The sequence below is a fragment of the Cynocephalus volans genome, chromosome 7 (assembly GCF_027409185.1).
Source record: "Cynocephalus volans isolate mCynVol1 chromosome 7, mCynVol1.pri, whole genome shotgun sequence".
Lineage (NCBI taxonomy): Eukaryota > Metazoa > Chordata > Mammalia > Dermoptera > Cynocephalidae > Cynocephalus > Cynocephalus volans.
In genome coordinates, this window is record NC_084466.1 from 127374288 (window position 1) to 127390858 (window position 16571).

General features: G+C 40.0%; 1 protein-coding gene across 1 annotated transcript in view; it reads left to right on the forward strand.

Moving 5' to 3' along the window:
* The window catches only part of ENTPD1 (ectonucleoside triphosphate diphosphohydrolase 1), a 65367-nt gene extending 57083 nt beyond the window's left edge, over positions 1–8284 (forward strand). The window contains exons 8-9 of the mRNA XM_063101595.1: positions 5822–5959; positions 8078–8284. Coding sequence (XP_062957665.1) covers positions 5822–5959; positions 8078–8284 — 345 coding nt within the window. The remainder of the gene's footprint in view (positions 1–5821; positions 5960–8077) is intronic.
* The last annotated feature ends 8287 nt before the right edge of the window (positions 8285–16571 follow it).

The following is a 16571-nucleotide window of genomic DNA, read 5'->3' on the forward strand; positions in this document are numbered from 1 at the left end:
ACAGGCAATTCACAGCATCTGCCACAGGTACCATTGCAGTAAGATGCTTTCTCCATTAACCACATCCAAGGTATCTCCTACTTATTCATAAATTTGAAGCACAATTTTTTTCTTATCCAAGACACAGAGTAATTCAAGGTCCAGTGCTACCTGATGAAAGTTTCCAGGGAGGAGAGAGGTATGGGGTCCACTCTGATTATAAAAGACAGATCATCAGCAGCTGTTTTTAAATAGACACAGTTGCAAAAGTGAGTGGTGCTTTTATTCTTAAGAAATACTGTTAGTTAAAAATGGATGTTTGTCCTTGTCTGCACTGACAACAGGGGAAGAAAGGCTGTGCAAGAGCCTGGAGGTTTGGAATGCTCTCCAAGTATTTTGTCTGAGTTACAACATGAAGGAAATGTGTTCAGGGCCTTCAGCAAAAGCTGTTCAAATGTGCCTCAGCACTTCACAGTTTACAGAACACTTAGGGGAGGCTTTTTGCAGCTGGTGGTGATCTGTCTGTGGGGGAAGATGAGTATCTTGAAGAAGAGGCAACTTGAGACCAGGCCTACGTGTGGCTGCTGAGGAAATAGATTTAGGTTGCTCTATGGAAAAAAATTACTTCTGGTTCAGAGTAAAAGTTCTGTCAGATTTCCTTTGTTACCCACATTTATTTTTTTATTTCATCAGATTATGTTAGTCTGGAAATGCATATATGTGGACCTGTAGGTCTGCTCAGATAAGCCACATGGGGAGTTGCTCACAGGCTCTGGAAATAAACTCAGAAAGGCAGGCATTTGGGAGAAATTCTGAAACATTTGGAGAGGGGGTTTACAGGGTGAGACCCTCACCCTCACTCAGAGCCTAGAATGTTGATGTGGGTGTTATGACCCAGAGTTCATTTTCTTCCAACTGCATTGTCCATCTATATGGAAAGCATAGTTTTGTCAAGTGCACTGCTATGGAGTGACTTTTCTTTTCTTCCTAACTTCACCATGGAGAAGGACTGCCACCCCAGTATGGCTTGTGTTTGTGAATGTTCCTCCTAAACACCTTTGGCAGAGAGAGAACTAACAATTGCTAAGTATGTATTACGTGCTGAAAAGTAGGCTAGGGCTTTATATGTATTATACCATGCTGCTTGTTTCTGCTTTGGCAGGGGAAATAAAATGCACACCACGGCTGCTGATGTCCAGTAGGGTGCCCCAAGTCATTGAGTCCTGAGGTGAGGAGACTGGGAAAGTGAGTGAAAGGGACACTCCATGGTTGTCTTCTGGTAGGTTAATTAGAGGGCTAATAAAATCTTTTAGCAATCAGAATATAGCCAATTCTCTACTTGGAAAGTCTGGTCATCCAAGATCTAGTCAACCCAAGAGAACAATGCTATGAGATTCTATGTGTACTGATACCTAGGTACTTCTCTGTATACTCTAGGTCCTGACATTCAACCTCATGAATTCGCCTTTGTAGCGAAATGCATCCGATTCTTGAAGATCTGTCAATGCCACCTTAGGTGGGAGGTGGTAAGGATAAAGGGGTGAGGGGTGATGGGGAGAGAACCTGGTGCTATTCCACTGCCTTGGGAATAGAAAGGAGAGAGAAGCAGGTAAGAGACAGAGGAGAGTAGATTCCCCTCCCCAGTTTAGGGAGCACATAATAATGAGTCCTCAAGCATGAACATGATTAATTCTGGATTGATAAACCAGGTGAATGCCTTTGGCTTCTATATAGTTGGCTACTGTCATAATTAAGCCTCTGCAGGTAAGACTGCATAGCCAATGTACAGCTTTCCAGAAAGAGCAGGGGAATAGGAATGTTCAAGAATTCAGGGAAATTAGGCCAAAATGGCATCCCCCAAAGGGACAGATAGGCCAGCCTTCAAGAATCTTCAGGGGCTGAGCAGTTTCAAGTCAGGCCCAAGTAAATTCTTGGAATTCTGTGTCCCAAAGGTGTTCTGTGTTTGATACGCCCACCAAGACCACATCAAATTGGAGGAAGAGGCCCACAAAGGAAAAGCAGAATACAGTTACTGAAAGGAAGGAGTAAGGACCTGGACAGGCAGTGTCAATTGATGTCCTCACCAAAGTCTTAGGAGAAATCATATATAGAGGAATGATCAAAGGGTAGTTTCCAGAACTGTGTTGAAAGACAGGCTCCAAGTAGTGTCATTCTAAGAATTCCATCAGAGCAGGACAAGGCAGGCTAGGAATGGACTTATCCTTCTAGAAGTTGGGGGCAGGCAGGAACCAAGTGAGAAGCAGGCCCCAGCTAGAACGTAGGATTTACAGATGGGATGTCCTGTAATCTGGGGAGAAGGGGGGGGGAGGCAGGGGATGGGAAGCATATAAAACGTCTGGCATAGTTCCTAGTACATGATATATGCTTAACACATGTTTGTTCTCTCTCTGTCTAGAGTGCTAGAGTGTCCAGGAGGGAATGCCTATCTCAAGGGCTGAAGAATAGGGCAGTAGACACACCTCTGGGCTAAGCTAGAGATGTCCTGGCCTGTTGTATTCTAATTGAGGGTACGCAGAGCAGACTGTAGGCCTCGGGGCATATACTCTCAGCAGCTAACATAGGTAAGGGCAAGTGGGACAGGCAGCTCTTAATGTCTTCAGAAGGGAGTGGGATAAGTAAACACATGAAGGATTCAAGAAGACAACTACTTTGCATGACTTAGATGCAAAAAAAAAGAAGTTAATTAAGAACGGAAGATAGAAGGTGAGATATTGGCACTTTTAGCAGTCCTTAGCAAAATGCTTCCTACATTGTGTTCCAGAGCTGTGTTTCTCAAACTTTACTGTGCACATGAATCACCTGGGAATCATATTAAAATGCAGATTCTGAGTAGTTCTGGGGTGAGGACTAACACGCTCCCAAGGGATACTGATGTTGCCAGTCCAGGAACTAACCTGAGTGGTAAGGCTTTTTTATGACATGATATCCTTAAGGTGCTGTATTAGTCTGTTTCTGTTGCTTACAATAGAATACCTGAAACTGAGGGATTTATAAAGAAATGAAATTTATTCCTTGCAGTTTTGGAGGCTGGGAAGTCCCCAGTCCAGGGAACACATCTGGTGAGGGCCTTGTTGTGGGTGGTGACTCTTCATAGCAACTCAAGATGTTACGTGGTAAGATGGCTGAGCAAGAGAGAGCTAAGCTTCTCTCTAGCTCTCCTCATAAAGCCATCATAACCTTGCCTATGACCACCATTGAACCATCAATGGATTAATCTATTCACTTGGGCATGTTCCTCACAATCTAATCACCTTTTAAAGGCCCTACCTTTCTTTTTTTCTTTTTTTAATTTTTATTGAATCAAAATTGATTATACAAATTTTTGGGGTTCAACATTGAGGTATGTTGATCAAATCACTATTACTAGCATATATATTGTTACAAATAGTAATTATTCTTTATGCCCCTTGTCCAATCTCTACCCATCTCCCTCTACCTCCCCCTCTCCCCTCTAATTACCCTAGATTTCTTCTCTCCTTCTGAAAGAATAATGGTTACTCTGTTGATTTGTTGCCTAGATGATCTGTCTAATGCTGAGAGGTGTGATCAGGTCCCCCAATATTATCATAGAGCAGATACTTCTTCTGTCACTCTGAAATGGGCTTTGTGGAGAAAGACATCCTCTTCTTTTCTTTGGTCTCTGCTGGTGACTCTCCTTGTGTCAATGCAGCCCAGTAGCTGGCAGACCATCTGCATAGTGGTTGTGGTGTCTAGCCACTTTGGTGGTAGCAGTGGTTACTGCGGTGGCTGTGGTGGGTCACCCACACAGAGGTGATGTTTTTGGCATTCTCCTTACCTAGTTGGTGCTGGTGGTGGCAGTGTGCCTGGTTGTGAGAGGGGGTCTGGCCCCTGGATCCATACCTCAGGACCTCGGGCAGGCGCCGGGATGCTGGCAGTGTGCCTGGCTGTCCCTCCTTTCTGGCTTGGTAGCCCTGGGGACTTCTGGTCCTTCTAGGTGTTATAGGTGTTCTTTGGTGAAATGAGACCTTTACTAGTTAATATTAGACTTTGTCTCTGGTTGTGGGTACTCTGTTTTTTCTTTATTTCTGTGTTGGCTTATTTGCTGTTCCCACTACTTAAACTCTGTGCTGGAACTAATTTGTTGTCCTTTGCTTACTCTTAAAGTGGGAGAACTTCCTGTGGGGACCAGTACTCTGTGGTTGAGCTAAATTGCTGATTTGCTGCTGATTCCCTGGGGAAGGCTTTTTGTACAGCTCTCATTTTAATGGTTGACTTTATAGGACTTTCAGGTTTAGTGAAATCCAATGCACCTGGGTTGTGTAGACACACTGGTCTGTGTCTGAGTCTTTTCATCAGTCTGCACCCCATTCAATTCTATATTCCTGACCAGTCTCCTCTGAGTGGTCCTACGCTGATTGGGGGGCAGATCAGCTGTACTTGCTGTGTCTCAGTCTTTTCCCAGTGGGCCCATCTACCCCACTGCCTGTGCTGCAGACACTTCCATTGGGACGGGTTGTGTGCCGGTCCCTTGCGATGACTCACCGGCCTCTGAGTGGCTCCTTTTTTTCAGTTGTTGTGGTGCCTTACTCCTATGTGGGTCCATGGAAACTCTGTTAGTAGTCTTGCTGGCCTGGGGTCCACCAAGGCCCTCTTCTCCCCAGCCACTTCCAAGCAACTTCATCCAAAGGGCACAGCTGTAACTTTTGCTGGCTCCTGCTTCATACGCACAGCAGCTCCAACCTGGAAACAGCCAGGGCTCGAAACAGTCAGAGAGGTTTTTTTCTTTCTCTCATTGTGGCTTCTCTTGCCTTCATGCACTCCGTAGGTCTCTCCTCCTGTTCCCCTAAGCTCTAGTGTCATTGCTTTATAATAGTTGTAAATTAGTTGATTTGTGGGAGAGAGTGATGCTGGGAACTGTCTGTTCTGCCATCTTGACTGGAAGTTGAAGGATGTAACAATTGTAAATGTACATACACCCAACTCTGGAGCACAGTTATATAAAGCAATTACTGTTAGATCTAATGGGAGAAACAGACCCCAATACCATAATAGTTGGGGACTTTAATACCCCACTTTCACCAAAGGACAGATTCATTTTGAGTTGATTTTTGTATACGATCAGAGATAGCGGTCTGGTTTCAATTTTCTGCATGTGCATAGTAATTTGTTGGTGGAGTATTTATAGAGTTTTCTATGTATACGATCAGGTCATCTGCAAATGGGGATGGTTTGACTTCCTCCCTTCCAATTTGGATGACCTTTGTTGCTTTCTCTCGCCTTGTTGGGCTGGCTAGAACTTCCAGTATTATTTTGAATAAGAGTCGGGAAAGTGTGCATCCTTGTCTTGTTCTAGATCTTAGACTGGAAAAGCTTCCAATTTTTGCCCATTCAGTTTGATATTAGCTGTGGGTTTGTCATATATGGCCTTTATTGTGTTGAGGCATACTCCTTCTATACCAGATTTGTTGAATGTTTTTATCAAGAAGCAGTGTTGGATTTTATCAAATGCTTTTTCTGCATCTATTGAAATGATCATATGGTTTCTTTCCTTCCTTCTATTGATGTAATTTATCATGTTTATTGATTTGTGTATGTTGAACCATCCTTACTTACATCCTTGGGATGAATCTTATTTGTTCATAGTGGAGGAAAAGCTTCCTCAAGAAACCCTGAACTCTAAACCCCTTCACCCATGGAATGAGTGTAGCATCACCTCCAAAGCCCTCTGGGAGAGGCCAGCCTTCAGGCCCACATGAGCTGGGGGGCTTTCTCCTTTCTTCATTAGGTCTAGTAATGAAAAAGAGGGCTATACAGAGGTGCCTGTTGTACAAGTATGATATTTACTTTACTTCACTTCTAGATAAAGAAATCTTTTGCTGGAGTAAAGGAGAAATACCTGAGCGAATACTGCTTTTCTGGTACCTACATCCTCTCCCTCTTTCGGCAAGGCTATCATTTCACAGCCAATTCCTGGGAACACATTCACTTTATGGGCAAGGTAATTTGGGTACCTGTTGGGTTGGAGGGAGTTTGGGTGGTAGTGACTGAAGCAGCTTTGGGCTTGAAAGAGGTGGGAGTCAGTCTGATTTAAGTTTGGGTCTGATGTCCTTGTTCTGCCCCTTCACCTGTAACCCAAGCTGGCATTCTGTGTTGAGCCCTCCTGGATATATTATATTGACCAGCTGTGGAGAGCCATCTACATTCGCAATTGCACCTTTCTGCCCACATAACAGTGACTAATTCCTTACAAAACACAAAATGAGATATGAAAGTAAAGTAACAGCATTTCATTAGCCATAGTGATTCTATGTGCTGACTTCAACATCCCTCCACAAGCCAGGAAAGTGTGATCATGGTTTCTTGGTAAGGGGTAAAGGCCTTCTTGGTTGTTGCTTCAAGGATGACCAATCTGAAAGCTCTGTATGAAGAAGGGGATTGAGTGGCTGTGAATGAGACTGTTGCTTAGAAGCCAGGATTAGCCTGAACCCTGGAGAAGCAACCTCATGGCTGTGCTTTACTATAGCACCACCTGCAGGTAGCTAGGAATAGAGATATTTACATTAGCTGTGCAACTCATGTTTAACGAAAAACCTCATAGAGCATTGTTTCTCTACTTTTTTAGACCCATGCCCACTAATGGCAAAAACATTTCACACCCTTTATTAAATATGGTGATTTCAAGCAAAACAAAGCATTGAGGCAGAGGGCTGTAGCAGCCCCGAGGACACTAGTTTCATTGCACTCTCGTCAGTACTGACCTTGCTAATTCAAACTCACATCCATTCCTTGTTTCAATATCCCAGACTTCCTTCCATTCCATCAGTTTATTTTGTTTCTTTGACGGATATGTCTATGTCAAATTTATGATTGACACACAGGGAAGTCCTGATTTATATTCTTTGAACTTCATGATCCATGACTTCTAAGCCCTAAGCGATAACTCCTTTAACTCTAGAGCCTTCTTTGACACATGCAGTTAGATATGGTTCCCATACCTACCGAGGGAAGTGGACCTTTTACAAATGATTAATTCCTAGTATCGGTAAGAGTTTGAGGAGGAGTGGAATTTTCACATGATGTTGGTTGGAGTATAAATTGGTACAACCTTTGGGAGGCTGTTTTGACAATATGTGCTAAGAGCTTTAAAAATGTGCACATCATTTTGTCCAACTACTCCATTTCTAGGATTTATAAGAATTGGATGAAGTGATTAAAATTGAATCTGTAAGTCAATTCTTGCCACTGATGATAATGTAGACATAGGTATTGATGGTGAGACACGGGATGATGTTCACAAGGTATTAAGTGAATTATTCTACATAAAATTTAATTCCATTTTTTGTAAGGGAACACATGCACAGAGAGGACTGGAAATATATGTCACAAAATGTAAAGAGCAGGAACTTCTGAGTGGTGAAGAATGGATGATTTTAATTTTCTTCTTTAGGTTTATCCTAATTTTTCTGCCATGACTATGCACAACTCATGTAATAAAAACATTTTCAAAATTATATTCCTAGGAGGATGGGAAGCTCAGAGCATGTTTTATCATTTAATAAGAATCCTTTCTTATGCATATGAATAGTCTTCTAACTTCCACAAAGTAAGATTGACTTGCTGGGATTGTTCCCCAATTTTTCCCTAGCTGAATCATAAAAAAGTCCTGGTATTGTATGAATGAGTTTCCTGGGCCTGCAAAGATGTAAAAGGCCAGGGGCAATCATTATTCTCTCATCCTTTTGCCTGCTTCCTATTATGCCCCCATCCCTTTTCCCCACCCCCCACATTCACACAAAATGAAAACATGAATGTAAAGCTCCAAAGGTTTATTTGAATTAAGTTCTTCTAGGCAGGAGAACTGGGCAGCCATTCACCAAATTCTTCTCTGAATTTTGGGAATATAGTAGTGAGGCTCTGAACTCTCTTAATCACTTGCTTCTACTCTTATTTTTCTCTACAACCATATTCTCAGTTTAAAGTATCAAGTTAATCCATTTAGAGAACTGAACGTGGTGCTCTCCACCTACCAGGTGCTCAGTGCTATGGATGGGGTTGCATGAAAGCTACACATTATCTCCTCAGACCACAATCAACGCACTTTCTCCACCGTTTGCAGATCCAGGGCAGCGATGCTGGATGGACTTTGGGCTACATGCTGAACCTGACCAACATGATCCCAGCTGAGACACCGGCGTCCAGACCTCTCTCCCACTTCACCTATGTCTTTCTCATGGTCTTCTTCTCCCTGATCCTGATTGCAGGGATCATCACAGGCTTGTTTATCTTTCACAAGCCTTCGTATTTCTGGAAAGAAATGGTATAGCAGGAGCAGCTAAAATCTGCTGGCTGGAGTGAGAAAAAAACTTTCCAGGGAGCATTTCCCTCCACAGGAGTGTACAAGGTCATTCTTCCCTGCTCACCAGGGCCAGTCTTGAACAGGCTGAAGCTTCCTTGGCTCTTGCTGAAGCCTTTCTCTGGAAGGTATTTACCACCCTTGCTTAAAAGACTTGCCAAAAGACACTGTCTCTTTTGTGAGTCTTTCCCAGTTACCCTGTTTCTCATTTGTACTCTGTGCTTCTATAGGTCTTAAAGACCTGCCACCTCTTATGATCCTGCTTTATAAATGAACAATATTGACTTTGTCTAGAAGAAATGAGAGTCCTGAGTCCTGTGCTGGGAAGTTGAGCTGGCTAAAAGAAGAATCTCAGGAACTGGTTCAGTTGTACTCTTTAAGAATCCTTTTCTTTCTCTTGTTTCCCATTTGTTAAGAAAGCCATACAATCAATGCCTTTGAAGAGGGCAGACACACATTGCATTCCTAGCCTGCTTTTTGGATAGGAGAATTTTCTAGAATAGACAAATATGTGCTAAGGCCAAAGAGTTTTCCAAGGGAATATATGTGCTCATGCAGTTAATACAATTCTTAATCTCATCCAAAGCAGGAATGTGAATGAGTCACATATTTCTAGGTGATGCCAAAATGCTACAGAGTGGAACACTTAGACCAGAGATTCTTAAAAATCAGATGTACATATAGGCATTCCAATATCAGATCATACTATATGGTAGGTTATATATGTGTCAGGAAGAAAAATACAGTTACAACTCAGGGTTGGGAAAATGCACCCTTCAATGCATCTTTTGGGGTTTTGTTATTATTATTTTTATTAATAAAAAACCAAATAACATGTAACATAAAATTCACCATTTTAACATTCAATTCAGTACAATTCAGTGGCATTTAGTACATTCAAATGTTGTACAACCATCACCACTATTTAATTCTGGAACATTTTCATCACCAAGAAATTGGCTGGAGACAAGACCAACTTGGGGGAGGCTCAAACCACAAACCTTTCAGTTAACAGCTGAATGTGCTAACCAACTGCACTACAAAGATGGCTTATTGAGTTTTAAAGCCATGCCACATCTTACTGTCCCAGGGTTTAGTTTAGTGAAAGAGTAGCATTAGTGTGGAATGGCAAGCTTTTGTCCTGTCATGGTATTTACAAATCAAAATGTGCCAAGAACCAAGTCTGAAAGTGTTGTTGCCACCCTATCACACAAGTATAGGCTTTATTTACTTATTCCATGTAATATTCTGTGGGAGAATATGAGGCTATGGACTTTATGGAAACATGAAGAGACCCTACCTCTTTAAGGATTGATGCAAGAGCTACCTGGTGAGCATGATTGAGTGGTGATGTTTTATTCTGACCTTGTCCCAAGCTCTCCATTTCTGGATCTGGGGACTGACGGTTGAGCTGATGGAGGAAGAAATGTTCTCCTGCAAACTGGAAGCCAAATGTCCCTATATCTCTTGAACAATCAAGTCATTTTTGACAACAGCCAGGTGAATATAAACTTAATAAAGCTGTGGATAGGAACCTTTTCTTTTCTTTTCTGCTACTCACAATTTAATTTGCTGGACCTTGATTAGGAATCGGAAGCCAAATTGGGACATTTTCAAATTCTTTCTAGTGGTAGTTGGCTATATTGTTATAGCTGCTGTTAATCAAGCATTTGTGGTATACCATGCTCTGTGCTCAAGTGCATTACATTCATCTTGTCATTTATCCTCACAACAATCTGAAGAAGGTAGCTATTACCACTCCCACTTCATAGAAACAGAAACTGAGGCTTAGAAGAGGTTGAGTCACCTGCCCAAATGGCTGAGCCAATGTCTGGCATGAAGTTAGCAATTATTTTCTTTCCCAAATATAATAGACTGTTTCTTCATAACTTCCGAGCACACTCTTAAAACTCTGCATGAATACAGAGCTCATACAACATGGCAGAAAGGGAAGCAGACAGATGACCTGTTCCCTTATGGACTTGTAATTTAATATTGCCTTAAGTCCACAAAGGATATCATGGCAACACTGATGCTCTGTCCTTGTGCTTTGGTGTAATACATGCGGCAAACAATGCTAATCAATGGTTCCCATACTCCTGGCTTCTTAATTATACTGCTTGCTTACTGCACAGCAGATCAGCATCAAATAAATAGTAATTGATGATAATGATGAGAATAACAGTCAAATAAGTTGAGCCAGTAAAAGCCCCTTTCTTCCGTCTGCATACAAATCACTGTAATGCACATTATTCTGATCCTGACAACAAACTAGCAGAATGAAAGTATTATTTCCACTTTACAAATGAGGATCATACAAACTACTACATGGCAGAGCTGATACTCAAATGTCTTCTGTCCCAAGTATATTGCCTTTTTATTCCCCCCTGAATACTTCCTCTCAGCAAGTTGAAATTAGAATTCACAAGTTTCCTTCAGAGAGCACAATTATTTTCTTATACTATTTCTATCTTATTGCCTAGGTCAAAAAAAAAAAAAAATCCTTTAAGGTATTTGGGAGCCAAACTCCACTTGTCGAAATTTGAAATTACAGAGATAATCACCAAGCACAACCAATCAAAATTCTATTGGAGGGAAGGTTGGTTTTGAGGCAGATCCAGGAATCTGCTTTGGGCTATTCTGGGTGGGGCAGGCCAAATAAGATGGGTCATCATTAACTAGTTTTAATATCGGATTGATTACCATTCTTCTCTGGACTTTCAGTCAGGACTCAAAACTTGGTTCTGGTAGTAACCCTATTCCTTTATAAGGTGGGAAAAAAAATTTTTTTTTCCATGAACCCATAGGGAAAAAATCAGCAGAAGCGGTTATTTCTGAAGACAAAAGGATGAAGCTATTTCATTTAAGCTTTGTGTGTGTGCACATGTGTGCATGTGTTTGTGTGTGAGAAAGGAATACAAAAGTTCCAACTCATCCAATTCTTAATAAATATAGAATGTGATGATATAAATAAAATTTTTTAAAAGTGCGTTTCATTTTAATGTTGTATCAGTCAAGGTCCCTGCAAGAAAGAGATGGTATACTCAAATTGGGTAACTAAGGAAATTTTAAGAAAGAGATTAAATCCAAAATATTATCATTTCAACAAGTAATCAGTATAAAAATTATTAATGAGATATTTGTTTTTTATACTAAGTTTTGAAAATATGTTGTGTATGTTACATTTACAGAACATTCATTAGGACTAGCTACATTTCAGGTGCATAACAGCTATGTGTGGCTAATGACTACCATATTGGACAACAAATGTCTTAAAAATACACAAAGTTAAAAAGACACAGGGAATAAGCCCTCCTTGTCTTTCCCTTTGTGGGGGGATTTTTAAAAAATAGCTATAGATGTTGTAATATTCTTGCTATTATTTATTGTATGTGAAGTTTAACATTATTCTTAAACAAGCTTTTAGGAACCTAGCTCAGAATTTCACTTTATTCCTGAGGTTTTGTAGCATTTGTGTTTAGTCAGAGATGCCTGTTACTCAGGCCAAGATGCCTGATGAGAAACCTTGAGAAAATTTCACCCGGATTCAAAGATAATACAAGATAATTCTTGATGCTTACATTCCACACTCAAAATGTAAATTTGAATATTAAAATAAAAATCAGTATTTTAATAGCTCAGAAAACAAAGCTTGCAACAATAGTAAAACTACTATTAAAATATATTCCAATTTATTGTCAGTTTAAAAGATGAGCTGAATTTCACCCAAATTGGTCTGTTCCCCCTCTGATTCAAATTCCGGTAGTTGCTATCTTGCTAGAACATGATAGTTGCTCCTAATTAGCTGTGCTCACTAACCATATGTTTCAGTTTGTATTAGATTGATCTTCAAGTACATGGGTCTAAAAAAGGCAGCTGGGCTGCTGGTAAGTCTGGGTCTCTTTCTCCTTGTCCAGTGGCTTCTTGAGACATGTTCTCATGATGAACAACAGGGGCTCATGAGAGTGAGAGGAAACTAGAATGTCCCTTAAGGACTTGGCCAGGGAGGGCCCTCTGTCACTTCCATTCACATTCTATTAACCAAAACAAGTCATATGACCAAGATCAACATCAGAAAGAGAAACAATGGGAGAAATGGCAAACTCATATGGCAAAGGACATGATTAATTCTAACACAGGAAAAAAATGAAGCATTGATTCGCAGAATGATTCAGTCTACCACAGTGTCTCATTAACTGAAACATAAAGTGTGTTTCCTGTAAGTTACAATCTACTTATTTTGCCATAAAATATTCTCTTTTAAAAAATATCATTACTATAGAATAGAGATCCCAGAAATCAATCCACAAACCTACAGCCAACCGATCTTCAACAAAGGCAACAAGAACATACATTGAGGGAAAGACTGCCTCTTCAATAAATGGTGCTGGGAAAACTGGACATCCATATGTAGAAGAATGAAAAGAGACTTGTACCTCTCACCAATACACCAAAATCAACTCAAAATGGATTAAAGACTTAAATATAAGACCTGAATCTATAAAGCTCCTAAAGGAAAATACACGGGAAATGCTTCAGGAAGCAGGACTGGACAAAGACTTTATGAATATGACCCCCAAAGCACAGGCAACAAAGGAAAAATAAACAAATGGGATTATATCAAACTACAAAGCTTCTGCACAGCAAAAGAAACAACAGAGCAGAAAGACAACCTACATAGTGGGAGAAAATATTTGCAAACTACACATCAGACAAAGGGTTAACATCCAGCATATACAAGGAACTCAACAGTAGAAAAACAACCCAATTAAAAAATGGGCAAAGGAACTGAATAGGCCTTTCTCAAAGGAACATGTACAAATGGCCAAGAGATACATGAAAAAAAATTGCTCAACATCGCTCAGCATCAGGAGTGATGTTTTATTGCAAATCATTTTAATGCAAACCAAAACCACATTAAGATACCACCTCATCCCAGTTAGATTGGCTATCATCAAAAAGATGGAGAACAACAAATGCTGGCAAGGATGTGGAGAAAAGGGAACCCTCCTACACTGTTAATGGGACTGTAAATTGGTGCAGCCATTATGGAAAACAGTATGGAGATTCCTTAGACAACTTCAGATAGAACTGCCACATGATCCAGCAATTCCAGTGCTGGGTATATACCTGAAGGAATGGAAAGCATCATGTCAAAGAGATACTTGCAACTTCATGTTTATTGCAGCTCTGTTTACAATAGCCAGGAGTTGAAACCAACCTAAATGTCCATCATCAGACAACTGGATAAAAAAGAATGAAATATTGCCATTTGCAGTAACATGACTAAACTTAGAGAAAATCATATTAAGTGAAATAAGCCAGGCACAGAAAGAGAAATACCATATGTTCTCACTCATAAGTAGGAGCTAAAATAATAAATATATAAATAAGAGAAAGATACAACATTCATAATAGTACATTGAACTTTCAAAAGGACAACTGAGGTTACTAGAAGTGGGAAGGGAGGAAAGAGGAAGGGATGCATAAAGGGCCACGAATAGCAATGATTGTGTATATTATTGAATCTAATAATTATTCTGATGTGATCATCATATATTGCACATGAGTATCGATGTTCAATTCTGAACTCCACGGATATGTACAATCAACTTTGTTACAATTAAAAAAAATGTCATTACTTCCAAGACTTTATCAGTCTGCAACTTCTTTCCACACCTTTAATCAGGATAGTCTGGCAGCTCCCAAATTAGCCTTACATACTAAACTGGTAGATTTCCTAAGAGACTATGCATCTATTTATTTTTCTTATTTTATATGTTTAGGACAAACCCAACTTTCTATTTTTACGTGAATCTAGTACAACTTAGCACAGTTTTATCACAAGTATAAAGGATTTTTCAATAATGGAGAGAGAGGTGCCTCTAAGAGCCTCCTCTTTAGAAAAGTGGCATTCGAGACTGTTCATTTGTTGATGGCATTGCTATACCTTTTGCATTTTTCCATTTTAGATAAATTAATTTCTAAATTTAAAGTGATACAATGATGGCATCATCGTCTTCAGCATCAGAGTTGACTTTTTGTTAAAGCTTACCAGAGAACATGGATTAATTAATGGCAAGTGAGATACACTTGTCTAAGAAACAACATCACCCCTTATAATGAAGTTCTAAGAAGGGAGGGGAGAAAGTCTTGGGAGCTAGGCAAGGAATAGTGTGTATTTGGAATGATATAAACTTAACTCTCCCTTTATTACTCTGCTCCTCCCCCTGTATTCTATCATGATTAATGCCGCTGCTGCCTCAACTGACCAAGATCAAAATCAGCCTCATCAATGGGACCTGCCCATTCTCCCTTTGCAACATTTTTCATTTTGATTTGTCTTTCTAATATTGTAACTGCCCCAGTAAAGATCTGTAATATATTTCACCTGGACTCATAGCAGGAATGGTGGTCTTGCTTCCAATCTATTGCTGCCAGATTAATCTATTATAAAAAGTAGAGTTAATCACATTGTTCCTCAACTAAAAACAAAGGTAGCCTTCCACTGCCTAACAACATAAAGTCAAATTCCCCAGCAAACATTGAAGGCTTTCAATGATCCATGGCTGGCAGTTCTTTGCAGGCTCAGATCCCACTCTATACTTCTGATGTTCCTTACACTCCAGCCAGATAGACTTGAGTCTTCCTCTGACACTATTGAGGTTGTCTTCTCAACTTGGAATACTTTGACCCCCACTATACATTCACAGCTCAGTTCAAATGCCTCTTCTTTTGTGAAGCCTTCTCCAATTCTCCAAGTCAGATTTTGCTTCTTCCTTGCACTACTACAGCCGACTACCAGGGCCTCCATTAAAGAATTCACACCATTCTTTTCAGTGTCTGGGTTAAGATCCTGGGGCAACATATGTGACCAATTTCTTCCTAAAAAGTTGGACTTGGGTATTTTAGCAGGACCTAAGGTAACAGTCCTCTCCACTGCCAAGTCACCTGCAAACCCTTCTGTTCCCGGCAGCCTGGTCCATACCACTATTTCTGTTCACTATCTTTATGTTATCTCTTGACATGACCCTCCTCCTCTTCCAGCTTTGAAGGACCAGCTCAACTTCTGATTCTTCAATGAAGCTTTCTTCAAATACTCTAGCCACATTGAATTTCCGTGGAACATGCATTTAGTTTCCCTATAGCGCACCAACCAGCACTTGATTGTACACAGTAAAGTAGAATTTTAAGGATTAGAATGAACCTTAAAAGATTATGCTTATCAAAATTTAATGTGAATACACATCACCCAGGGATCTTGTTGCAATAAAAATTATTTTAATTTAATTAATAAAAAATGATTCAGTAGGTCTGGAGTGAGGCTCAAGGTTCTACATTTCTAATAAGCTGCTAGGTAATGCCAATATGGCTGTCCAGGGACCACACGTTGACCACTTTATCATTACGTTGAGTTTCTTTTACTGGCTCTCAGATAAGTAGTCATCTACTACCTTACTGCTGTCCTTCATAGGCAGCCTGTTTCACAGGGGCTAGCTCAAGTGCCACTTACAAAGCTTATTTCTTCTCTTACACAACAATCCCGTTCTTTTGTCAGTTTTCTGTGCCTCAGGAGATTCTCTCTGCCTTTCAGGAGTTACTGCCTTGCAAAGACCTGGTGTGCTTCAGAGAGATTTCTTCCAGCTCTCTTGCTCTGCTCCTTCAGTGTATTACCTCCATACTCCTGGTAAAGGCCCATGGGAAAAAGCTGGCAGTGATACATTATGCCAGCTCACATGGAGCTTTTAAATTTTTTTAAAGTTTAGCTAGTTTCTTATCATTCCTATGTATGGTAGATTTTTCCTCCTCCTGTCACTCTACAAGGGATGAAAGAGCTAGTCACTTTCATGAATTTAGTTCCCATGGGTTTTAAAAAACCATGATTTTGTACTTCAACCAGCTGGGTAGAAGCTGCAATCTCTTGTCGTATGCACACAATAATTATTTGCAAAATGAGTAAATAAATCATGAAATTATTTATTTTTACAATGTTTCTAACCAGAAATGCAGTTCACTGTTATAAATAACTAAAAATAAAGCCTCAATAAATCAAATAGATTTCCAGTTTTGAAAAAGCAACAATTATTTGTACTTTACATTGTCAGTGTCCTTAGGCATATTTATAAATATTCTTTCCAAAAAATTGAAAGAAACACATAACATAGATGGCTAATTTTATAATAACACAAGTTGAATTTTGATATACAACTTTTTTTATTATGAAATGATTTTTAGCAAAAAACAATGAAAAGGGAGG